General features: G+C 39.5%; 1 protein-coding gene across 4 annotated transcripts in view; it reads right to left on the bottom strand.

Annotated features, from left to right (window-relative positions):
- Positions 1 to 27,767, bottom strand: part of LOC120531758 (protein TANC1-like) — a 539,293-nt gene that overhangs the window by 367,030 nt on the left and 144,496 nt on the right. For 3 of the 4 annotated variants that reach the window (XM_039757454.1, XM_039757458.1, XM_039757455.1), the window contains exons 3-4: positions 13,657 to 13,731; positions 7,374 to 7,571 (exon numbers count right to left, since the gene is read on the bottom strand). In XM_039757454.1, coding sequence (XP_039613388.1) covers positions 7,374 to 7,571; positions 13,657 to 13,731 — 273 coding nt within the window. The remainder of the gene's footprint in view (positions 1 to 7,373; positions 7,572 to 13,656; positions 13,732 to 27,767) is intronic. The other variant, XM_039757456.1, reaches the window with a different exon arrangement.

The following is a 27,767-nucleotide window of genomic DNA, read 5'->3' as shown; positions in this document are numbered from 1 at the left end:
GATAGATAGATAGATACTTTATTAATCCCAAGGGGAAATTCACAGCGCATCTAACGGGACAGCACAGCATGACTATGCCATAAAGTCATTCTATATGATAGAAAGTTCTTCTTCTCTATGGGATACAATTTAAATTCAGGCTCTAGATGCTCTGGACATCGGCAGTGGGGGCTTCCTTGGAGTACCTTTAGTCATGAGCATGTTTTTACTGCGGTACGCATTTGCCTGACTAAATTATTAAAGTATATCTAATCTAAGTTTGTTTTTCAGTTATTGAAGGTAGTGATACCATTTGTGGCCAGTAGGGAGTGTGACTTGTACAGATATGGGTGAGGCACGACACTAATGTTATTAAACCTAACATTCTGAAAGTCTTAATTTTAAAATCTTAGTCTTCTTGGAATTTCCAAATCCTAGATCAACTACTCTTCTAGCTTTGCTATCCACAACTGGCTTCAGGCTGTTCAGTATTATTTATGATCTTTTCTAGGGGTACCAGCAAATGGGTCCAGGCCATTTTAGAACATCTTTGTAAAATAAGCAATACTTGACATCTTTTCATGACATATCAAAGCATGCAGGTATACACAATTTCTCCCATGATGAAAATCTACCTTGGAAAATGCAGAAAGAAATGGACCACATTCAACAAGTTAATCACGGAAACTAGTTTAGTTATGAGAATTTTTATTATTTTTATTAGATTATGGAAACATTTTATTTTATTTTTTATTTACCTTTTTATCCTTTATTTTTACTGTTTCATTTTAAGTGTATTCAGTACTGTTTAAGTGTGTCAGCTGCCATAACATTACAATTTCTCCTTGGGAACTATAAATTGTCTTTCTCTATATCTATTGTGTCATTCATATCTATCTATCATAGTGCCTCATCTATCACTTATTAGTTGTCTTTACTCAGAAATTAATGTTAAAACCTACTGTTGATAAAACAAAAACAAAACAAAAAACACCAGTCTCCTTATAAAGTCAACGAGACATGCTATGATATCTAGAGGTCTGTGGGTTGTTTACACTTTCATATATGTAAATATACTGTATGCCTACCTGTTCATTTTCAAAAGGTGTTTTCAAATTCTCTGTGGACAAGTCCTACATGTCCCCCACATAAAATGCACATATGAAACAACATTATATGTGGTGTGGCCACCAGAGGGTGACCACGAGCCCCAAACACCAGACACAACTTGGCCAAACATACTGGAAGTTCAGGTAAAATAAAAGGATGTTTGAGATACACTAACTCCCTTACAATATTAAATCAGTCCAGCACAATAATAACGCACAGAACTCCTTCAACCTCTCCTCCATGAGTGCTGCCCATCTCCCCCCAACTCTGACTCTGTGATGTAGATGACGTGACATCTTTTATGCCAGGCCCAGGAGTACTTCCAGGTTCAAAGCACTGTACATTGTAAACACATCCAGGCCAGGTGGAACTCCCCCAAAGTAGGGTGAGCATTCCCCTGAAGCTCCCCCTGGCAACACCCAAGTACCTCAACAGGACTGCTTCTAAGGACTATAGCTCCCCATAAGCCCTGCAGGGTTATGAAGGAGGGATGCTTCCACCCTGCATACAGGGGAATACATGGCCCTGGAAAGCAGCCTCCCTCTGTCCTTCCATTATGGCCTCCCGAGTGGGAAATGTACCAGCAACCAACCGGGCCAGGATGCATGTCCATTCACATCTTTCCGTTATGGCTTGCTGGTCGAGTAAGGAATTAACCTAGATTCACCTCGACATACTACTGAATTCACTCTGGCACCTAGTGTTCAGATAATTCTTTAAATTAAGTTGGTTATAGATATTTGTGTTAACAATGGCCTAAATAGTCTTTTATCACCACAGGTTATAGAGTTTCCTAACCTATGGGAATACAATTGCCAGGTCATATGATAATGATTAAAACAAAATCAGTTAATGAGCAACCTAAGCATTACCATAATTTCAATTAAGGTAATTGAACTCAGGTGATTTACCATTACATTTAATTAATTTCTCAGGGCAAACTACAGAGTGAGGATTTTATTACACTCAAACTGCTTTTATATTTTTCTTTTGGATGTTTAAGCAGCACTCATTTTTGTTTAAAAAGCTGACCAGTACTTCAAAGTGTAGCAAATGGAGGCCTTTGATTTACGTTTACTCCCACACACACAGTGTGCAGACCACATTACATTTCCGCAGCTGCCAGTGGTGCTGCGCTCAGCTCACGATGTAAACTTTTCCGAGGTATCCAGTTTGCACAGCTGTTAGGCTTCTGTTTCTGGTGATGTTCACAACATTCAATAAAATAAAACTAATTAATTTCTTCGAGTAGCAATACGAAAAATGTAAGATCTCATTAGCAGCAAAGTGTTTGCAGCCTGATGTCAATGTTGGCACTTGGTTGTGTTTATAAGCAGGGAAGATGTGTAAAAACACACACCAGAAAGTAAGGCGGAGGTGCTACTATTACACAGGACCTGAGATGTTGAAAACAAGCACCTTGGTGCTCAGCTGACGCTTCTCTTCACTAATAGATATGTCACTCCATAAGACTGCACACACGCATGCATGTTGTTTTACTCCTATGCTCCAGGCTTCTATTACAGAATCAGGGAAATCATCACATAATATTAATATTAGGTGACATGACAAAAGCTTTATTCACACATCTAACAAAAAATAATAATTTAAAAAACAAATGAGTTCTAATTAAACGATGCAGTAACATCACAACTGCTTCAAAGCAAGTGAAAATCCAGTAGAGGTTTAACGTTTTTATTTGTGAATTATGTACACTCATTGAACTTTGAGGCACATGGGCTACAACAACAAAAGACCACTTTGGGTTCCACTCATGTCAAACAAGATGAAAAAGCTAAAACTGCAGTGGGCCCATTGGACACATGCACACCAAAACTGGAAAATTGTAGCCTGGTCTGAATCTCGATTTCTGCTGAGGCACACAGATGGTAGGGTCAAAATTTGGAGCCAATACCATTTTTACATGCACCCAACCTAGCTTGTGTCAACAGTCCAAGCTGCTGGTGGTGGTTTAAATGTGTGGGGAATGTTTTCTTGGTGCATTTTGGGATGATCAATGCCAATCAATCATCACTTCAATGCCATGACCTGTTTGAGTATTGATGCTGACCATGTGCATCTCTTTGTAGCCAAAATTTACTGTTCTTCTAATTGCTTCTTCCAGTATGATAATGCACCATGTCACAAAGCAAACTGGTTTCATGAACATGACAACGATTTCAGTGTTCATCAATCGCTTTGACAGTCACTAGATCTGAAACTTTAGGATGTGGTAGAAGGGGAGATTCACGGCATAAATGGCCAGCTACAGAAACTGTGATACAATCATGTCAGCATGGACCAGAATGTCAAAGGAATATTTCCAACATCTTTTGGAATCCAGGCCATGAAGAACTGAGGCTGCTTTGTAAGGAAAAAGAAAGCTCTACCTAGTATTAGTAGGCAAATATTAAATTAAACAGGTAAAGAAAAGCGTAAATTGCATGCTAAAGCATAAAAAGAAACTCAATATTTCACTGTTGAGTCTTTGGATGTTAGATGTTTTACTTCTACTTTTTTCCTATTTCAGGTACACAATACCTTCATATAATATCCTCATATGCTACGCCTCATAATAAGCAACTTATCACATTAGCATTTTTGCTCAATTTCTTCTTTTTGTTTTGCACCCTCCCCCACCATAACCTATCATCTATGAGGGAGGAGCGAAAGCTTTAGATTCATCAAAAATTTCGATCTCCAGTTTTCGACGGATCTTGAAATTTTAGGGTCCTCTGGTACCAAAAACATTTATATCTCGATGATGAGTATGTGTGTGTGTCTGTCTGTCTGTGTGTCTGTATGCCACAGTTTCTTGAGGTTTGTCTAGTGTTAAAACAACTGGATGGAAAAATACAAAACTCGAAACTTAAACCTGTTATGAGATGACAATGTGCTGATTAGTTTTTGAGCCAAATCATGCAAGAGAAAGAGGCACTCTACAGGAACCTTCAAATACCGTAATTCTGCTATCATAATGACCTATTTTATGATCAGAAAGATCAGCATCACAGTGGTAAATAATTACTAAAAAGTTACGGAATAGTTTGGGTAATTTGTTCTTAGGGCGCAAAGTCTACTGATGGTCATGTTCGAATTTTTTTCTCTTTCACCAACTATCTCTGTTCACGGCTGTAACATTTACACACAATTGAAGCAGTTCAAGACCTGGAATTCAAATTTAACAGCCATTTAGTTTGCCAAATATGGCAACGGCTTTTTTCTTTACTGGCCCCAAGGGTTAGAGTCTCATTCAGACAGGCGGACATGACTCCACTTTGAGTGTCCATCTCTCATTGATAATGTCGATCCAACAGAATAGTGAATCTCATACTTAAGATCAAGGAATATGCATTTAAGACAGAAACCAGTAAACACTTCTTTATAGGAAAGGAATGTGTGTATCTGAAAACATCTACACAGTCAAATTCTACCATACCAATTTCCTGATTTTCACAAAGCGGATATTTTTTCATGGTGATAAGCTCTACTAACTTCAAACAATCATTAACCTGAATGAATGTATATTTCCCTTCTTTTTTCTTTTCTTTCGTTTTCTGCTACGGGTCTTTTAGATAACGTGTTGTTGATACTTTGGTGGTAGTTGTTTTTTAGTTGTTACAAAGAATAACATCTGCATTGATACTGTGCACGCGATGCCACGCCAGAGCCAAAATATCACATTTTCCCATATGTCATGCAATAAAACAGTACAAAAAGAATTCAATTCATTTAATGCCACAGTGGGTTTCATGCGATGATGTCTACATGGTGTCAGAACAAGATACAGCCACTCAGTCATTTCAAAATGATAAAAAAGACTGCTATGTCCCAATCTACTTTTTTCTTCAAATTAATAACAGTAAAGTTACGTTACACAAAAAAAACTTTATGCACTGTCAACACATACATTCCATCCTCAGTGTAGAATTAATCACAATCAATCACTCTAAAACACTAAAACTATCAGTTTCCAGTACAGACATCCCTGAAAAAGGCTATTTTCCCCAATTTGGTAAAGCAGAAAAATTTCTCTAATGCCAATGTGGCTGGATCTTGGAATGTCCACATATGTATCTTAATCCCTTAGGACAGATTGGCATTTCTTGTTTTTCTTTGCTTTGGCACATAAATCCTTTCCTTAAAAAGCTGCTGAGCCTCTTAGTGTTTGGCCATTACCTGAAAAAGCTAATTAATCAGAGACCAGGTTTTACACAGAGATATCTCTTCAATGAACCATCTACATGTACGATCAGCATATAAAAAACCATAACACAACAATGACCAGCAATGACACTGATGGAAAAAAAGTTGTACCAACTGTCATCTAAAAGTGTGAACATACAGTATGTGCACCCAAGAAAAGGCAAAAAGTCTACTCTTTTCTTTAAAAACCATAACACAAACCAGCTCTATGCTCTCTGTACGTGCTCACTGCTCTCGACCTGGCCACAACTGTCCTTCATAAAGCAGGGCCTCTTGCATAGGTTGTGACGTAATAAAGGCTGAAGTTATTATCACTTTTATTCTGAAGGGAAATCTGGTGCTGGATTGGAAAAGTGGCAGACGCGTCTGTATTGGAATTTGGCAAGGGTGCCGTTAGTCCAAACGTTGCAAAGAAATAGCAACTGTAGGAGCAAGAGAGAAACTATATGTAAAAGCCACACGTTCGTCTTGCTGAAGACGGGAGTAGACTGATTACCAGCTGCCCAGCAGATGTAAACTTTGATAGCAAAAGAAGAAACTGTGTGTAAAACATCAAAGAGAAAACTGTACCACCCACAACCAGAACACGCAACCAAGGAGGAGGAGAGAAGCATCTGAACAAAGGAAAAAAGGTGTGTTAAAGATTTTTCCACGTTTGCCAGAGAAAGCCAACCATGTAAAGAGCAAAATATCACCTACATCAAAACAAAAGTATGCCTACTTTAATTCCAAGAACTGTTAATTATAAGCTAGTAATTAGGAAAAAGGTATTGGTGTAACTGTGACTGAAAAGTAATACACATTTGAAAGATAGGTTTCTCTACCTAAATCCAAAAGGAAGTTTGAAGCAACATGTCACACACAAACTGTGTGTTGGGGGATACGCCAGTGGAGACAAGCTTTTAACAGATCAATGCTACCTTCATGGTACAGGCAACAGAAATGTTATAACTAGCTAATAAACACATTCATTTTGATCACATGAATTGAAAGATCAGAATCCATAAGTTATATGCCTTTCTCTATAGGAGAGAAAAGGTTCAACTAAAAAATTTATCTTTTGGGTTGTGAATTATTGTTCTTTATTCATATATCTATATCCAATAAAACCTATTGTGACCTTCAGGGGGTGCTCCAGCTCCCCAAACACCCAACACAGACAGGCTCTGGACACAAGTGTAAAATAAATAAGAGTTTTTATTGTGTCTTCCCAAAGAGTTTCACGTAGCACAACCACAAGTTACAAAGCACCAAGGAATACAGCACTCTGCAAGTCTTTGTCTTCTTTGTCTTTGTCTCTTTCTCTTTATCTCCTCCTGGCAAGTTCCCTTTATGTTACACTCTAAAGCTGTAGCTCAGAAGCATGTGCGGGTAAGGTGAGAGCCTGAAAAAGTAGGACTACCTAGTCCCTGCAACAACCCCTGGCGGCACCCACGGAATCCACCAGGCTGAGCCCAAAAACCCCCGCCCCCATGTTGCTCTGTGACAGACCATCGGGAGAGACAATGCATGCTGATTCCCCCTGTCCTTCCATGGTGAGGGTGTCCCTCACACTATATAAACTTGCATATATCCATCTTCTATTATCCTTATGTCATGAAAAAATTGTATTATCTGGTTTACTGCAGGAAGCATTTTTGGATTATTTGTTTAAAAATAGTCCAGCACCATATTCGAACCACAAGAGAGAAAGTCAAAGTTATTTAATGTAGACTTTTGCCAATTTAAATTGTACAGATTTCTTCTTATTTCTGGTGTTTTGGCTGGAAGGTGAAACAGAGATCCCTCACACATCCTATAATTAAATGAATTAATTTAACTTTGCAGCAAAACCAAATGCAACATACATAATTCATTTGTCTCAAATAATCCCAGTCAAATCAATGCTTACCAGTTTAGGTTGGTGTAAACTAAAAAAAGACGCATCAGAAATCACATACCGGACAACACGAAAAAGCCACCTTACAGCAAGACTAAGTCCAAACTTTTCATTCCTCTAACAATATGTCCTGCTGATCATATGTAGCTATACTAGAGACCAGAAAAAAATAATAAACTGTATGAAGCAAAAGGAATACCTGGAGAGCGCTTGTTGGAACGAGACTGCAGCATGTACGGCTGCCTTGGCAACATGGGTGAAGATGGCAGGGACATGGAAACTCCTTTAGATAGACTCCAAATGTAAGGATCATCTGCGCTGCAAGGGATACCAGTGCTGAAGTCTGCAAAGTTACTTGCCCCAGGGTTAGCCCCTCTGTATGGAGAAATGTCTCCTGCTGAAAAACAAAACCAATGTATCAGTTAATTACGAACTGTCCCAATACCACTGTGCTTCATAGTAGTATTTTTAGTCAAACATCCATGCCAGATGATTGTGAGACACTGGGTAAAAGTGCAAACGAGTAGAATGATACACACATCTTTGTGAAAATTTCCAGATTAATCTAAAATCTAGGAAAGGAAAGTCACCTCACTGCCTCACCCAACAAAACTGATTTTTCAAAAAGTAGTCCATCTTTGTTTTTCAATATTATCCAGCAGACTTTCACTAAAACGATTAAAGATAAACCTAATTTTATTTGAATTTGTAGTAAAAAGAGACTTGTAGACATTTTTAAACAAAGATCAGATCAAAAAAAACATTGTGGCCATCTAATTTCTCAAAGACATAGAGTTAACTTAGATAGCAATCAAAGTCACATACATAACTACATTTTTTTCAGTGCATAAAGAAAATATTGCTGAACCTATCCATTGCTGTGTATGGCATTTACCCTCCATTACATTAATGCTATTGTTTAGAAACTACATACTTTACCGGAAAAATAGTCTACTGTGTAATTTTTGTTTAAAACTGGCTAATTTATGGGGCTTCAAGGCTGACAGTTGAAGGTCAAAGGCCATTACTGCTTTCTGCATTTTAGTAGAGATTGTCTAAAGCTGACATCTTCATGGAAAATGTTTAGTTTTGTAACACTTCTCTTCACTTAACTTTACATTAAGTAAATTATGGACTACTTTACCTAGGGATGGACTGTTCAGGGTTGTTTCTCACCTTGTTTCCAGTACTGCCACAACAAGATCCTGCCTACCATGAATCTAAGCATAACTAAGCAGATATGACAATGTTAGGGCATGTTACAGTATGCTGTGTTATTTTATATGAACAGTATACGTACAGTTTTATCACACACACACACAAACATACACACATACATACATATACATATATATACATATATATATATATACATATATATATATATATATATATATATACATATATATATATATATATATATATATATATACGCATATATGTATTTGCCACGATATTTAGGACCCTGACTGTGTCTGTTATAACTATCCGTTGATTCCTCAGAGGTTTGTTTCCTCCTGGGAGGTTTGCTGATTAGAGTTTTTGTTTTCCTCTCCCCTGTTGTCAACCAGCCATAGCTCAACAATTAATCAATGGACTGATATTGTTGATTTACATGTATGTTAATCAGTATCTACTTTGTTTTTCCGTGTACTATCATGTGTACTAATTCTGTATTTAGTAATTTATAATGTTTGCATTTGCATTTTACTTGAGAACATGTCACAGCCCTCTGAGCTGGCTCTTAGGTAAGAGCGCTATATAAGAAACAAATTGAAGTAAATCAAACTGAATATAAACATACAATACACACATCTATTACTATTACTTTATTATTATAAATATTATTATTATTATTAATAAAAGCCCTATTCAGAGACTATAAATCTGTTTAACTGTGTTGAGGCTTTTAAATAATTTTTAAGACATGGTTGTGTCATAAGGTGGAAGTGGAGAGGAAGTTGGAAGACTGGAGAAGGGCTTTAGAAGATAGACAGTTGAAGATAAATAGGAAGAAGCCAGAATATATGAGGTTGAATGATGATCAGGATTCAGAGGTTAGCCTGCAGGGAAAAATATTGAAAAGAGTGAAGAAGTTAAAGTATCTAGGATCAGTGGTAGCCCAAGATGGAAACTTAGAGGATGTGATAAGGAGAGACAATGATATGATGGGAATGGAAGTATAGGGAAAGAGAAAGTGAGGGAGATCTGAAGGAAAAAAAGAGCTTGACTGGGAAGGAGGTGCAGGGCCGAACTGTTTGGAGAAGGTTGATCAGGCACAAAACACAAGTGAAAGAAGAAGAAGAAGAAGGTGGGTTATAAGAAAATACTATTTATTTGTCATTTGATTGGTAGAAACCAAAATGGTTCCTGACTGAGTTATGTACATGAACTTAATGTATTTAAGGCCACAGCATTGTCAGTTTAGTGAGTCTTTTCACAGTACACTGGGCATTGTGTATGGTAGGGTTCATCAGGCTTGATGAAATTAATTGTATCCATCTTAGATTCCTTTACTAATAGTGGCTGTCTTAAGTATTTTAAAAAAATATTTTTCCTGACAAAGGCCACATGTACAATATAAACAAGTCCATTAGCTAACTCAAAAAAGCCCTGTCTAGAAACATCTATTTTACTGTGACTTGAACCGGTCACACTTAGCTAAAGTCCAACGCTTCTCTCCAGCTTTCCCACTGCCTGTTACAAGTAAACACATGCCATAAAATCATGCTTCATCTTATAAAAAGAATTTGGTTATGCCATCATCACATTATCTTCTTGGTATTTTGTTAGTGGTTTTATATATATATATAAAACAAAAAAGAATGTTGCAATACAAATATAAATAACAAAAATGAATATGAAAAAGGAATAAAAAATAAAACAGGTTTGCCTCCTACAGTATCCTTATTTTGCTACCATCCCCAAATGACTGTACAGGCCCACACCAATGCACACTGTGCGTCATTCTTGACAGATTTTGCACTAGCATACTCTCTTAGGTTTTACAAATTGGGTATTTTTGCAGAAGGAAAGCTGTGTGGGAGAATGCCTTGATTCCACCACTATTCATCTTGTGTGATTTGTTAAAGCTCCTTACCCTGAAGAGCCATAAGTCATACAACAATTGCCATGACACTTTTAAACTGATTTTTTTTTCTTTCAGTCCAGGTTCAGGGCTTCTAAGTGTATCCCAGCACAAAAGCAAAATAAGATTAAAAATAAATATTCATGAGCAGGTTATTATGAGGAAGAATCAGAGAAACTCTTCATATTACACATTTAGTTGGAAATAGTGATCCATACATTTGCACAGGTATTCTGCTTCCTCAACAGACAATTGAAGTGTTTGTCTTGTGCAATTAAAATATAGTTCAATAGCATTCTTTTACTTTTCATCATTTTTATGCCCTAGAAAGTTGTGCTTTTAACATCTGTTCAGGAACATAGATTTTCATCCCACTTCTACCACCATAGGTGAAGTAGTGCTACACTGGTGTTTGTTTTGCTGTTCCCCTTAAGCTACTGTAGCTATAGATGTCAGCTGACAGTTGTGAGTACATAAACTGCAAGTTGTTAATTGTTATATTTGTTTTTCAGCAAAGACAATGGTGGAGTGGCTTCATTGAGGAGTCTCCGACAGTCCTTGAGTGTCCCAGACTTAAACACCACAGAACGTCGGTGGAGAGACCTGAAGATGGTAGTTTACACTCCCTATCCAATATAACGGTGCTTGAGATGATTTGCAAGGAATTATGGGAAAAACTGTCCAAATCAAGGTGTGCAAAGCTTGCAGAGACTAACCCAAGCAGATGCAAACCTATAATTACTCTAAAAGGGGCTTCTACAAAGTACTGAATTAAAACGTTGAATACTTATATGATTGAGTGAGTGTGATGATGTGGGTCCTGCTCCAAGCTCCCTCTTCTAGATCTGGGAGCCCTCGAACCCAACACCGTTGGTAATGTAACTGGCAGGTGAGGACAAATCAAACTGAGCAAAGGGATTTCACAAAAAGTGAACAAGTGTTCTTATTAAAAAAAAGTCAAACAAAATCAAAACAGTGTCTAAAATGCAGTGCTTCAAAAACATCCACAATAAATAAATAATCCATAAAAACAGGGTGGATAAAAATGTAGGCTAACATTTCAATCAAAATAAATAAATCCAATTAAAGCAAGGTTATAAGCAACAGGCTGGAAACAGTCCTTTAAAAGCCCTGTGCTTTCTTTTAGCTGGCGTCTCACCCGGTTCTCCCATACAGGCCCTGTAACAGAGGAGTTGCCCTATCTGCAGGTGCAGCTGCCTTCTACACTGGTCCAGTTGCGAGAAGCAGATCATGGAATGTTGCATAGATTTACTGTCAAATAATGCAAAGAGTACGTAACACGTGTTTCGCCCTCATTTGGGCTCATCAGGCGTACACACACTACTGCTCCTCTCTCGGGGATCGAACCTCGGACATTGCGCCACGGCATGTAGTTCGTTTATTTGACAGTCTGTAGGTCCAGAGTAATTACATTCATTGCATTCGTAGTCTGAACCACAATCTGATTGTATATGTGGTTGCCTAATGCATGTGGTTGGTCTGCAAGTCGGCAAACATCCGCCACAGGAGCCCTCTCAGTTGCGAGAAGCAGATCATAGAATAACCTCGAGCCCCACAATTGAGACTGGAATGATGACTGAGTGTCCGGTGGAAGGATCAAACAAGCCAGAGCAGCGGGATGCTTCTGCCTCCTGAAGTGATGCGATCCTGAAGACATCGGCACCGGTCATTCATAAATTAAAAGGGGTGCAAACACCAAAGGGTCTCTCTCTTATGCATAGAGAGACCCAGACTGTAAGAAAGCCCCAGATTAAAAAGGAGATCCCAAAAGAGAAATGGGGGTCTCCTGATAATATAGAGCGTGTAGCTGTGAGCTCATGTGCGGCTAACGGCCCAGCCTTAGCTGCTAAAGGGGTGGAGCCAACATTTCCAGCCTGTTTTTAGTCTCGCAGGGTGAGACTATCGGGAGGTAGGCATCTGTGCTATGAATGCCGCCGGCCGGGCCATATGTGGAGAAATTGTCCACGGAGAACAGGAGAGGAATTTAAAGTAAGTCATAGGTACAATGTCTCCCCATGGTTCTCCTGTGACTGCTTTTCAGGGCAACGCCACTGTCTGACCACAGCCAATGGCACCTCCTGGATCAAGACAACCATTGCTTGGCTGGACACTGCGCCCCACTGTGCCTCGCTAAGGGTGGGGAACTGTGAGAGACAGCTGGCAGCTTATCTCGGCTAACACATCCAGGCCGCTAGATGGAGTCCTCCCTGCAGCATGGAGGTGCCCCGGATTCCCTCAGGGTATCATGGGAGATGGAGTTCGACTTCACAACCCTGTTGGGTGCCGTGGGTTGACGCAGGTGACGCAGCTGGCAGACACAGGGATTTTTATTTTCCCTATAACCCGGAAGTACTCCCAAGTCACAGGGACAGAAGAACAGAAGTACTTCCGGGCTGAAGAAAAATATAAATCTTCAACTGACCCAGAAGTGCTAGGGAATCACATGGACTGAAGGACAGGAGCACTTCAGGGTCATGGAATATTTAAAGGACTATGGGAAACCCAGCAAGATGAGCCGGAGTTGGGAGGTAGAGTGACTGAGCTGCTGGGAGGAAAGGAGGATTGTATTATTGGGATTGATTATTTGTATTGAATTATTGATTATTGTGGTGTGTGGTGTCAACTGTGGGACAATATCAAAAGGGAAAAGAAATTAAAATTATTTCTAGTACTTTTACTTGGTGTCCTGGACGTTTGTCTGTGGGGTTTGAGGAGTGACAGCGCCCCCTAGTGTCATAGTGTTTGGCCGGTTAATCTGACGCATACCTATTTTCATGTAGAAAAATATTTCTAAGGTATGTACTGTACCTCTTCGACGTTCCTGAAGAAACCATATCCACAAGGCTTCATTCACGATTCTGCACACGGGTTTTTTTTCTCGTACAACAACTGGACAGTGTGGTGTAGCATGTCCACAGCTCAAGTCAAAAAGGCCATTTTTTAAATAAATAATCGCTGCACTCTAAGAGACTGCTTCCAGCCATTGTTATAACCTCGTTTGCATTGTTTTTAAAGGACTTGTTTTTTTACTAATGGATTTTAACCTCCACTAATTCACTCGTTTTAATGGATTATTTATTTAAAGAAGACTTTTGATACACTGCACTTTATTTAATATAAACACTGTTTTGTTGTTTGCTGGTTTTAAAATACCTCTCACCTACCAGGAAGGAAGTGCATACACATTAAGAAGAACTGAGGATTAAGAAAAAAAATGCTTATTTTATTTTAACAGGTCAGTTAATTTGTCAGCCAGTTAATGCGAGGCTAGTTAAGAGGGATTGTACTGTATGTATTTATATATATTTATTTTTATAAGATGCATATACAGAACAATGATCCATTTAAAATATAAGAAATAGAAAAATAATACCTAATCTTGATCTTGGTATCCCAAATTCAGGGCTGTGCATGGGATTGTCCCTTTGCTGCTCCATCCTAGATCCATCTAGAAATGGAAAATGAGATAAGTCAGAGGAAGCATTATTTAAAATGTATACAATGTAATACAAAATAATAGTTATTCCAAGTAGTGCATAATAGTTACATATTAACTTGATAGTTATTTGTGCTGTACATGATCAGAAACATGGCTATTCTATTGCACTTTTGGGCTTAAATGGAACACACTGGAAGGGGTCGTAGCAAAGACCAAAAACATGACATATGTGTCTGTATTCTCAACAGTCTTGAAATCACCAACCTGAAAGAAAAACTCAGACCTCGATCTGACACCACACACATGCCCAGCTTCCACAGAGGCACTATCTTCCACCAAGGCAAAATTAAAGAAGCTCAGGCTAATATGACAAAATCTTTAAAGTATTAAAGACATATTAATTAGGACTTTTCATACTTTGGAAAACATTTACTGTTACAAGTTAAATGTACTGCTTCATAATTATGTATTTTAGGTTTGACCAAAGAAGCATGTATGGTTAGCCTCATTTATTCACACATTGTCACTGTCAATGTCACGCAGTTATTGTACTGAAATTTTTTTTTTTTTAATTTCAAGTCCAGTATTTGATCTCAGGGGTTCATTTTTTTTTAATACCTTTGTCTTTGTTTTTTATCTTCTGGTGTCATATTTGTTTATAATAGCACTAAGAGTAGTTTTGTTGGGTTTTTTTTCAGTTTATTTCCTTTTTACTCCCATTTTGAAATTTTACTTCTGAGGTTTACCTTGTTATATATTTTCAGTGCATCTCATGACAAAAATTTCCTTTTAAACGTCTTATTTACACTTATAGTTTAACTATTACAATATATTCTTCAGCTCCAGCGATTGTCACATATATAATATTTTGATAAGCCTAACTAACTTTGCTCCCTTTCCCCTTTAACTTTCTTATTCTCATTGTTGTGATTAAGTTTGTGTGTTACACTTTAACCTGGGATCCTCCCCTGGCTTGTTTACATTTCTTTTTTCTGTCTTTGTTTAATTTTCAGTATTGTTCATTTTTAAAAGTTTCTGTTAACATTATTCTATTTACTTTATTTAGTAGATATGTTTTTAAATTATTTCTCATTTATTTATTATTTAGTTTCTATGTGTGTGACTGTCCCCCGCTATCTTCCTGGTAGTTTGTGGGTGGATTCCCAAAGAAGCGGGCCACACTTACCTCACTGCTAAAGGACTGCCCCCCAACATTTAAAAGCAAACTATGTAAGAGAGACCCTTACAGTTCACTGAATTCTCTTTGAAGGAGGATTGAGTGAGTGCTGCTCTTTGTTAGTTTCTGCGTTTCTGATATTTTGGTTCTGTTTATCACATTATTCCCTTACATTTTGTTTTGGGATTTATTTGTTCTGGATGGTCATTTAGGCAACTCCTTGTTGTTCCTTTTCTTCAGCCTTTTCTATTTGTTTTTGTTATAAAAGAATACTTTTATTTATAAAGATTCCACTGGGGAGTTGTTTCTTCAAGCCAGAGTTTTACAGTAAAGCCTAACTCAATTTAATCTAGCAAACCCTGACTAGAACAGATGAATTGCTGGTTGGCAGTCATTTGTACAAATTTGTAAGTATTAGGAACCATTACTTATTCTCGTCTGTTCTATTTCGCGTCTTGATATCTGGATGTGTCACTTGGTGCCACTGCCCTCCTGCCAAGCTGTTCTTCTGCCCATGGAAGAAGTAAGCTCAGATAATTGGTGTTGTGATCTGGGGTCCCAAGCACTACAGGGCTCCAAAGCGCTTCCAATGATGCCAACTAAAGGGGGATATCACCATCAAATCCAGTCCAATAATAAAAGCAAGCACTGAATCTTTATAAAATAAATATCCATCCATCCATCCATTTTCCAACCCGCTGAATCTGAACACAGGGTCACGGGGGTCTGCTGGAGCCGATCCCAGCCAACACAGGGCACAAGGCAGGAACCAATCCACCTCAGGACACACAAACACACCAATCACACACTAGGGCCAATTTAGAATCGCCAATCCACCTAACCTGCATGTCTTTGGGCTGTGGGAGGAAACCGGAGTGCCGGGAGGAAACCCACGCAGACACGGGGAGAACATGCAAACTCCATGGGAGAGAGGACCCGGGAAGCGAACCCAGGTCTCCTAACTTCGAGGCAGCAGCGCTACCACTGCACCACCGTGCCGCCCCCTAAAATAAATATGTAAATCTATATACAAACTAGGGGTGTGCCGCCTGGCTGCATAAGGTGGACCAACCTCCCGTTGATAGCTCACTTAGCTTACTATTGGTGCGTAGTGGAGTTTTTTGTTCAATCAAAAAAAAAAAACAAACCTTTTTACAATATTTCACACAGGAAGGACCCAGGACTCAAATTCACAATCTCCTTATAGTGACACAGTTGCGCTATCTTTGCAATACCTACAATTTACAAGAAAGAAAACTTCAGACTGCTAACGCACAATTCAACTACTATTGTTATTAGTGGCGCAGATATATATCATTTACTTTTTTGACATCCATCCATCCATCCATTGTCCAACCCGCTGAATCCGAATACAGGGTCACGGGGGTCTGCTGGAGCCAATCTCAGCCAACACAGGGCACAAGGCAGGAACCAATCCTGGGCAGGGTGCCAACCCACCGCAGAGAGTGTGTATATATATATATATATATATATATATATATATATATATATATATATATATATATACACACATATACACACAGACACATGCACACATTATAAAAATATACAGGTGTATATATATATATATATATATATATATATATATATATATATATATATAAAGTTATTTAAAGAGCTTCTGTTAAAAAGCCAAATTTCCCCTTCGGGACCAATAAAGTTCTATCTATACAGTTTTTTACTCAATGTGAGGGCTGCATGGCTGCCACCGATATACTGTATACTCAAAGCTGCTCAAAGTGGCTCTAAGGAGCGAAACTCTTTTGTTTCTTTTTGAGAGGCCAGTCAGTATTATGCAAAATGAGGGTGAATGACAGAGGACTTCTTGACGCTTCTCACACTCGTCTACATTAGTAAATTGCTTAAAGATGCAGCACCTTGCTGTACCTGTGGCCTTTTGTTGGCACAGTATGGTGTACCACATTACTTGTGGGGATGGCCGTCAGTGTGAATTATCAGAATGGCAGACAGCATAACCAGAACAAATGAACAAAAAGCTTTGTTCATGTTTGGTGTTCATCCATAGTGACAACCACACACCAGCTCCTTATGGTCATATAACAGTACAGTATGAGGCCAGAATCCTTCATTTGGATAATGTAAAGGAAACTTTTGTTTTAATTTTGTATGTGAATCTTTCCCATCTAGCAGGATGGTATTCACTATTGTTGAAGGATGCGGCTTAACATTCAATGAAAGTGACCTCTACAGACAAAGGAGACCGAGTACTGCAAACCATGAGAACAGACTCATGGCACCACAGCCACAAGCAAAAGAGAAAGTCAGGCAGTGGCTTTGAAAAGGGTTCAAATACCAACAGCAGACAAGAGCATCAGGGTGAGAGGCTTGCTCAGCTTTGTGTGAATTCAGACTCAGTATCTATACTCTTAGAGAAAGGAAAAACAAAAGAGAAAGAAAATAAAGAGAGTAAGACGTTAAAAAAATCAAAGAATATGGCAAAAGGAAAGAAACGAAAAGGGAAAGAACAGAACAAAAAGAGTGGCACAAGTAAGCAAAATAATGTAACATTCTAAAACCCGTTTAAGGTTGAAAGGCCAAAGTACTGGGTGCAAAGCAGAAACAGACCCAGTCCATCACAGGCCCCCACCATATCAAAACTAGCACACTAAATTGATTAACGATAAAAGCAAACTTGGTAGTGCCAAGTCAACGAAACTCAAGTTTAATTAACATTGCATGGTTGTATTCCACTCTACTGTATACAAGAAAAACAGTTTTATGAAAACAGGCACTTCAGCCAAGCACACAGCAAGGACCTCATCAGCTCACTGCTCATATAGTAGTAGGACAAGTGACCTGTTTTCACTGCTAATTAACTTATTTTCCCTTCATTTTAATAGCCCTGTTTTTAATGATTCAGTCTTCTAAATTAATTCTTTCCTTCATTAAATGGCAGCCGAACAGGAATGAGATGTAAAGTGAGCCAACAGATGAACAGCTAAATTGGGGCTTCAAACTCCAACCAATTTCACAAGCCAATTCTTGTTGAAAATGAAACTCGTTACTTAATTCCATGGCTTGTTTGTGCTCTCATTCTGCCATAGTAGACATTTCCAAAACTGAACTGTTCTTCTAAGAACACCGTCAAATAAGATGGCGCCGACTGGTGTGGCTGGCCATCTGATCATCTCGCTAATATATATTTTATCTTTGTTTTATTGTATTAGTTTATCTCAATGATCACTGTCCCACGATTGTGATTCTTTACTCAACATATTTTCTTGCTTGCTTTCCTCTTAATTTTCATCTCCTGTTGGGATATTATGTGATCCTCCACCTTTCTTTAATTCATCTGCTGACTTCTTCACCCTGATGCCGGTTTTCACCTGTATCAATGAGCTGAATGACTCTCGGAGACACAAATGCACCCGCCGCCAACATGGAAAAAGAGCCAGTATTGCTGTTAAACAACGTCGACTCAAGTCCCAGAGCTTGGTTTCCCGATGCCTGTGAGTTGCCTACGACCCATCTTCTCCTGCACGGGACTCCATCCCTGGTTCATGGGCGCTGGATACCGGATTTAATTTATCCATTTCAAGGGGGCATCACTTTTCCTCAGTGTGCTCTTGGGGAGTAAACACTGCTAATCTTCACACGCTCACCTGTGCTCATCCCGCAGCGAGCTCTTCCACTTCTATCAAGGCTGCTCTCTTGAACGTGAGATCAGTGTCTAATAAAACTTTTACTCTGCAAGCCTTTATTACCTCAAATAATCTGGATTTCTTTTTCATCACTGAGACCTGGATTATAAATGGTGACTCTTCATGTTTTACTGACTTGGTACCATCCGGTTATTCATTTTTAAACTCTCCTAGGCTGACTCGTCATGGTGGGGGCATTGCCACTGTTTTTAAAAGTATGTTCTTGTGTCAGAGCCTTACAAAGGGTCTGTTTAGTAGTTTCGAACTGTGCAGCTCCCCTTCTTTGTTGTCTGCTGTGGTTTATAGACCTCCTGTAATTAAAGATATATTCATTTCTGAATTCTCTGATATCCTGGCTGATATCACTCTCTCCCATGACAGTATTTATTGTTGGTGATTTTAACATTCACGTTTGTTGTCAATTGAAACCTTTGGTTAATGACTTTTTATCACTATTGGAATCATTTGATTTGATGCGGCTGGGATGAGAATCAGCACCTCCAAATCCGAGAGCATGGTCCTCAGTCCGAAAAGGGTGGAGTGCCCTCTCAGGGTTCTACGCTCCTACCCTCACCTATGGTCATGAGCTATGGGTAGTGACCGAAAGAACGAGATTGCGAATACAAGCGGCTGAAATGAGTTTCCTCCGCAGGGTGTCTGGGCTTTCCCTTAAAGATAGGGTGAGAAGCTCAGTCATCCGGGAGGGGCTCAGAGTAGAGCTGCTGCTCCTCCGCATCGAGAGGAGTCAAATGAGGTGGCTCGGGCATCTGATCAGGATGCCTCCTGGGCGCCTCCCTGGTGAGGTGTTCCGGGCACGTCCAACCGGGTGGAGGCCCCGGGGAAGACCCAGGACACGCTGGAGGGACTATGTCTCCCGGCTCGCCTGGGAACGCCTTGGGATTCTCCCGGAAGAGCTGGAAGAATTGGCCGGGGAGAGGGAAGTCTGGGCCTCTCTGCTTAAGCTGCTGCCCCCGCGACCCGACCTCGGATAAGCGGAAGAGGATGAATGGATGGATGGAATCATTTGATTTTATTCAGCATATTAATATGCCAACTCACTCTCTTGGTCACACTCTTGATCTCGTTCTTACATATGATATTTCAGTTAATGATATTGATTTCTGCGATGTTTCTTTTACTGATCACTTTTCTATAATGATGGATTTGAATATTACTGTAGATGTCCCTACTACTAATTGTGCTTCACGCTGCTCTCGCTTTTTAAATTCTTCTATTATATCCGAATTTAAAACCATATTCTCTAGTCTTGATGTGCATGTCCAATATGATTGTATCAATGACTCTGTCTTAGAATTTAATTCTTCTCGTAAAACGGTATTAGACTCAATTGCTCCGCTCAAGATACTCTGTAATAAGGGAAGACCTGCTCCCTGGCTGAATGAAACTACGTGATTGCTGCGCCGCGCTTGTCAAACTGTGGAACGAAATTGGAAAAAAGATGGTCTGATTGTTTCTAAACAGATTTTTAGGACTCCTCTATTCAATTTCCAGGTTGCAGTTAAGAAAGCTAAACATGATTGCTTCGCTGATTTAGTTTCCTGTCATTCTAAGAATCCTAGGATCTTATTTAATTAATTTAATTTAATTTTTTTTATTAATGCGGCCATTCATCCTTATTCTGTGATGGGATTAAATAGCACTGTTCTTTCATGTGAGCAATTTCTTTCATTCTTTGTCAGTAAAACTGATAAAATTCGCGGTGATATTGTTCCAACTGACTCTGAACTTCCTACTTTTAATCATAGTATTGTATTTGAATCTTTTGATCCTGTCTCACTTTCACAGCTAAAATGAACTATTGACACCCTTAAACCAGCTCTCAGACCTCTTGTAATTGTACCACCACGCCTCGTAGTGGAAGCCTTTGATGTTTTGGGTCCATCTTTACTAGCCATTATCAATGATTCTATTAGTGCAGGGGTTGTGCCCTCATTTTTTAAACATGCTGCAGTGCATCCTGGTCTAAAAAGGGCAGAATTAGATCCTGGAGTTTTAGCTAATTTTCGGCCGATTTCCCAATTGCCATTTCTGGCTAAAATATTAGAAAAAATTATTTATAATCAATTGGTTGATCACCTTAACTCCAATAATTTATTTCAGATCTACCAATCTGGCTTTAGGCATTATCATGGTGTTGAGCCAGCCCTCCTTAAAGTATTCAATGACATCTCTATTATTACTGACTCAGGTGACGCGGCAGTTCTTCTCCTCCTTGACCTGTCCGCTGCCTTTGACACTATTGGCCATGTGATATTGCTGTTGCGGCTTGAACATCTTGTTGAGCTTAAAGGGGCTGCTCTTAACTGGTTCAGGTCATATCTAACTGGTAGACACTCAGTGACTTTAAATTTCTCTTTTTTGTCTACTGCTCCTCTTAAATGTGGTGTTCCTCAGGGATCAATTTTGGGTCCTGTTTTATTCTCTATACACCTTAACCCTATTGGAGCTATTTTTAGGAAATTAAATTTTTTTCTTTCACTGCTATGCTTATGATATACAGGTTTATATTCCTGTCTGCAATTCTGCAATAAATCAGCTGCCACAACTGTCTTTCTAAACTAAGATCCTGGATGTCTAATAATTTTCTTGATCTGAATCAAAATAAAACGGAGGTGCTTATAGTGGGTCCATCAGCTAAAGCCCAAATTGGTCTTGGACTTCTCGGCTCTTTCTCTTTCTTTTGCAAACCTCAAGTCCACAATCTAGGTGTTATCTTTGACAGTAACCTCTCTTTTGAGAAACAAGCAAATTCTGTAGTCAAGAGTTGCTTTTTCCAGCTTCGTCTATTAGGTAAGATCAAGCCTTTTTTATCTTTTAGGGATCTTGAGAATGCTACTCGTGCTTTTATTTTTTCTCCTCGATTACTGCAACTCGCTGTATTCTAGGATTACCAAGTCCATGATACACTGTTTACAGTAGGTCCAGAATGCTGCCGCTCGCTTTCTGTTTGAGGGAAGAAAGTATGACTCTGTTTCTGCAATATTAGCTTCTTTACACTGGCTGCCTGTCAGTTTTCGAATTGATTTTAAGATGTTGTTGCTAATTCTTAAATCTTTACATGGGCTTGCTCCTGCCTATTTATCCGAATTGTGTGTTTTACACCAGCCATCCAGAGTGCTTAGATCTTCTGGTCAATTGTCTCTTGTTGTCCCTCGTACAAAGTGTAAAAATAAGAGGGGCAGGGCTTTTGTAGCTGCTGCCCCTCGCCTGTGGAACTCTCTACCTCATCATATTAAGGAGTCACCTACAATTGAACTGTTCAAAACGACATTAAAAACTCATTTCTAGTCACTTGCATTCCATGACCTTCAGTAATACTAATGGTTTCCTCATTGTGATTATGTAACATTACTTCTATTTATTTTATTTATATTTCATTTATTTCTATTTATGTTTTTTATGTTAATTGTATGCTTTTCCTTCTTTTATTGTAAAGCACTTTGGCCACAGCATTCCTATGTTGTTTTAAATGTGCTATATAAATGAAGTTGACATTGACAGGTTTTTTGGTGACCTGAGTAGATCAACATTACTGAGACCTTCACCTTTGTTTATTTTCAGATATACTGCTGTGACTGGCACAGGGTAGCTGGTCATGCGGTGGCTCATTTTGTGTCTCATTCTTGTTTGGCTGCTAATTAAGGAAATAGAAACAACTAAGGGGTCTAAGTCAAATTAATTAAAACTAAGTCAAAGGAAATTAATTAGCAGCAAAAACTGGTCACTAATTAAGAAGAGGGTCAGAATTAGTGATGGGGAAATGAAGCCTCGTAAAGCTTTGAGGCTTCCTTTCTACTTATGCCAAAAAAGATTCAAAACTTTGAAGCCTCAGCGCCAGTAAGAACAGCGACATCTGGTGGTTAACTGAGGTCAAGGCAAGCTCTCTAAAGTGCAAGTGAAGCAGCACTCACTGTTTCAGTCTAATGTCATCATTAAAAGGTCAGAAAAACCTATGTTCATTTTATTCTGCTAAGGTCTTGTCCATTTATACTATTTAACTTTTGAACGCCGTTTTCTGCTATTAGTCGCCATCTCTCTCTCCTTACAACCCAACACTGTTGGATGAGAGTGACGTATTTTATATAGGCTACCTGTTAATTTCGCGCCAAAGCTGTCAAACCAAAAAAGCGCACTGTGAAGCTCTGATTATGTTCGAAGCTTCAAACATCACGGGTCACGTGACAGCGGTGTTTTGACACAGTGACTCGACTCACTATGCTTCAGATTGACTGAAACAAGTTTCAACATCATTTTCCCATCTCTAATAAGAATAAAAACCTGCAGCCATCCAGGACCAGAGTTTGACACCCCTGACTAAAATGTTTAATTTGGATTCCATAGATAAGCTGTGACTGTGAGCTTTGGAATGGTTTCTCTAAACGTGGAGAGGAATATAACACTGTGACCACCAACTGCTGGTCTGTAAATCTGTGTCTAAGAACTGTCACTGGCCTGCTTACTTACTACTACTACAACTATTTCCAACATTATATATGTAAGAAACATGCAGTAATATGTCTGGCTAGATGATCTTGCTGCTCGCACCACCATTCAAAAGGTGCTGGAAACTCCAAGGAAATCTCCAAACCCCAACACCCAGCCACTCAAAGGCCCCTCGAAACTTCAAAGGGTACCCTCCTCATGCACACACCCTATGTGGACTACCACTAACACACGAAACTCCAATGGTGACTGTCCCACCAAACACTTATGAGCCACTATAACCTCCTCTGGTTCCCAAACCTTTACTCTAATAAAAAAAAACTGCTTGGAAACCACTGGTGTAATTAACGGATAGGCCACTTGCCTTTTAGCAGTGACAAAAAGGCACACATTTCAAAACATACAGAAATATTTTCTGCCTTACCTTAACCCATTATACAAATGTACTTCGGCTCTAATAAAAAGTGTTTCATTCCAATTGCAGTTGATTTAATTAATTAATCAAGAAGAGCCTGAAAAATCTGTTTTTCATTTTTCACATTGGAGATTTTTGTATTTATCACTCACACATCCATCCATTAATTGAACAATTTTAGGATTGTGGGAAGCCGCAAGACAGGAAGCAACTCACAGGACAAATTCATACACACTCACATTCATTCGTGCTGGGCCAATCCAGAGTCAACAAGCAGGTCTTTGGCAAGTGTTGGATTAAAATCATAAGAGCTGGCTATTTATATATAAAAAACACACACATACACACATTCAGACACATGGAAAATTTGGCAAACTCCACAAAGATGTTGATAGATTTAAAACCATCTGCTTGAGCCTGTGAGGTCGCAGATCTAAACACTATGCCACTGGCTTGTCCCACTATAAAATGTGAAATGTTCAAGAGGGTTGAACATTTTTATTACAGCAACTAATTCTGTCATATCTCCTCCAGATTTTCTGCAGAGCTTTTATGTCTTTTTTTATGGACCTAATATAAACAACGTATTCCAAATGTGGCCTCAAAAGTGTATTAACGCTTAAGCAGAGCCTCATGTGACTTGTGCACCACACGATTCAGGCAATCAACATCCTACAGCCTTCTCAAGCCCATCTGGATAAAGTCTAGTAGTGGAGACCCCCAAGTCTATTCCATAAAGGTTCAAACCCTATATTGTGTAATTCAGTATGATTTTTCTTTTTATGTATTATGTGTGGACCACCGGGACATGTACAGCTGCCCTAACCCAACACACACAGGCAGAGACACAAGTGTTGCACAGCACACATTTTTATTCCCGTGGGGAAGTGCTTTTCTTCGCTCCCCACAGCAGCACAATATAAACAAGCAAAAATACAGTCCTTCGCCTCAAGTCATCCTCTGCAGCTTCACCCTTCTTCTTCCCGACTCTGCCAATTGAGTAGTGGCGGCTGGCCCCCTTTATACAACATTCAGAAGTACTCCAAGTGTCCAACGATCTTCTTCAGGCAGCACTTCCAGGTGTGGCGAAAGTGCTGCCAAACAGGGCTCAGCAAATGTCCAGATGCCCCCAGGTGGTGGCCATGGGCACCAGCAGGGTTGAGCTTCATACTCCAAATCTGTGGCCCCACTGCAAGCCAAGGAAGCTGCCCACCATCAGTCCAGGGGAGATAATATCCTGAAAAAACTCACTCCCCAGTCCTTCCATTTTCGAGGCATCCCAGCAGGGTAAGGGCCCCGGCCAACCGCCACAATGTGTATATTGTCAAAATTCAATCCTCCTTCTCTTCCTGATAAGTATCAAGCCTGTAGCATTGGGAAAGCCCAAGGAAACAAACAAGAAACTCCAAATGTCTCAGAGCCTCTCCCCTATCTTCACAGGTAAGACCAGTAACTGAATTTTCCACCAAGTTGTCAAAATCCTGTATTCTGTTCAGGTCTATACGCCAGTATTAATAATGCAGTGGTGAATTAGCAGTGTAGAAAAAAAAAACAAAAGAAGTGTGCCACAAAGACCATCTTTGCTTTTAATGAGTTCATTACTGAACCCTCTACAAAAGGGAATGAATTCTAGCAAAGTAAAGATGAAGTACAATTACTCACTGATAAGTAACCATTAAAATAGCCAAGCATAAAACAACAAACATAAAATGTCCATTTCAGCCCGAGGTTTAGGATGGAAGAGTACAGCATGCCTCCCCCGCAACGCCCCCTCTGGAAGTCACAAATCAAAGTATAAGAATTAAATTCAACCAAGATGCTGCTGACCACTACGGCTCCAAACAGCCAGACCTAATCATTCAAGCTTTCCCCAGACATGTCACCATCTCTAGTTTTTAAAGTAGGCCATTTCACAAGCAAAGATAAAGCTGGTTAAAGCTCTGGTGGTCCTCCTTGTGCCTGGCTCTGCATGGGGCTCCACAAACAAATCAAAAGGACTGCTTTTAAAGTGTGTCTCCATGTAGCAAATGGATACAGACGGGTGCGTGAGTTTATCTTTGTGATGAACTGCTCATAAAATTAAAAAGTGGGAATAGAAAACTGGATGGACGGCTGAATAAAATGTTTCAGCTGTTTGTTACCAAAGAGATGCTACACTATGTGGGTCAGTTTGATGCAGAAAGCAGACAATGGTAAGGTTTCAAGATGGTTCGGGCTCTGCCCCATACTTCCATTTGTCTGCTGGTATTCACTCCAGCCCTTCCTGTCTGTGTCTGTTGCTAGGATATGTCGATTATTTATATGTCACATGATGTGAGGGTCAGGGCAATTAGAAGGGGTATGGCATTGATCTAGCATTGGGTCCCTGCAGCAGACACCATTTTGAGAGTCCCACTGTTCTTAACCTTTGATTTTCTTTTTTTGCATTATGAGACACAAGGTGTCTGAAGACTATTGTGAGATGATACGAAAGTAACCAGATGCCTCATTTATAAAAATTTTGCATGGATTCAAATGTGAAAAAATATTTGCACACCAAAAACAAAAACAGGAAAAATGTGTATGCCAAAAACACAATTCAGATTTAGAAAGCCTGGCATGACACACATTTGTACCCAACATACCGTCTCTAAATCACAATCACCTCATAAATGTGTGTGCAAGAACTCACCTCGAATGCCACCCAGAAAAATCCATATATGGAGCAGTCTAATCATCCTCATTTATATGCAATCACAATGCTGCAGAACTTCAATGGCTGGTAGAGCAGCCTCCACCTGACACAGAGGCCCCGCCAACTGCATTCAAGAGTATCTGGCTGCACTTCATAGATGAGAGCACAAGGTTATGTGCAACAGTATAGCGCCTCTTCTCTGCTGTTTTTCGAGTCAGAGAAAGATGTAAAGTGCCAGTGTCTGAGTGGATAGCCACTATCACCTAGCACATGTCATGACATCATTGCCGTTACAATAAATAGTACAGGCCATATGAAAAACAGAGGGTTCAGTCAGTTACCTTAGCAGCAATCCATTCATCACATACAGCACTATCTTGTCTGTCAAAGCTACTTTGCCTCAAAATAATTTAATCATGGGTTTGACACAGGCCAGCAAGCCACCACGTTTGTCACGCTCATCTTGGCATCACAGATGACTTGTGTATTAATGGAATGTCACTGCTCACAGTTAACAAAAGTAGCTTCATTCTCACTAGGTACCCTTTTTGCAATAGGAGTTCCTTAAACTGCTCTGTTTTTTTCGGATCTATCTTTCTGGTTTCTGACTTGGACCTGTGTTCCTGGCTACTCACTTTCTTCATCAATGCTGTCCGTACACAGAGGCCTGGCCAACTCCTTACATAAGAATACCATGAACAAGTCATCATCACAAATTATATATGCTGTAACCAGTCAGTGTCTTGTGCCACATACAGAAAAACTTGCTATCAAGATGGGTTGTAAACCCGGGCTGGTGCCGACTTGCTTTTGATTGTGGGTTAACCTGAGAAGGTGACGCCAAGGTGCAGTCTGTCATCATTAACTTTTCACACCCTGATGTTCTTTTTGCAATGTGTTTATTATACATGTACACAAATGTTAGGCAAAAGAATGCATGTTGCAAAAACACTGGGTCATGTGGCTAACCAACAAATGATGACTACACCCTTGTCTCCAACTGGAGGTAATTATTTCTAATGTTACATTAGGAACTGTATCGTAATTAAAAACATGGCAGAAATGGCACATTGCAGCAGATCTTTAAGAAAGGGAATGAGCTGAGATAATTTTAGGCAAGATGTGAAGTCAAAGTTGCAACGGTCACTAGCAGGAAGACAAGACTTGAAACAAATTATCTAGAACACAGCATAAACACAGAGAAGTAAAGCCACAAAATGACTCCTAGAATTGAACTAAAGGCAAAGCTCCTTTCTGTTCAAAAGTTACTTTTAATTAGACTTGACAGTAAGATCTGGAGAGTTTTAGGTGTGGCTACACTTCAGAACCTGCAAAATGGAAAAGTTCAGAGGAAAAACATGAAGTGCTATCACAAAGTACTCCACCTACACAACATGATTAGGAAGATAAATATTATGAAGATAAATGACTGGTTTCTAAGCAGTCTCTGGGGGCCAGCCTGAAAAGGTTTGAGGAGTGGGAACAATAGGCCAAAACTGTCCAACTGTTAGAGCAGAAATCAACAGACAGAGCACAGGAGAAGGCATATCATAGAGACGTTACAGAGCACCCATTAACGGAGTGACTCAAAGTTGAGATCCGGGCCTGGAACACCATTAAACAGCGTCAGTC

This window comes from Polypterus senegalus, chromosome 6, assembly GCF_016835505.1.
Source record: "Polypterus senegalus isolate Bchr_013 chromosome 6, ASM1683550v1, whole genome shotgun sequence".
Taxonomy (NCBI): domain Eukaryota; kingdom Metazoa; phylum Chordata; class Cladistia; order Polypteriformes; family Polypteridae; genus Polypterus; species Polypterus senegalus.
The sequence above is the reverse complement of the archived record's forward strand: the minus strand, read 5'-3'. Positions and strand labels throughout refer to the sequence as shown.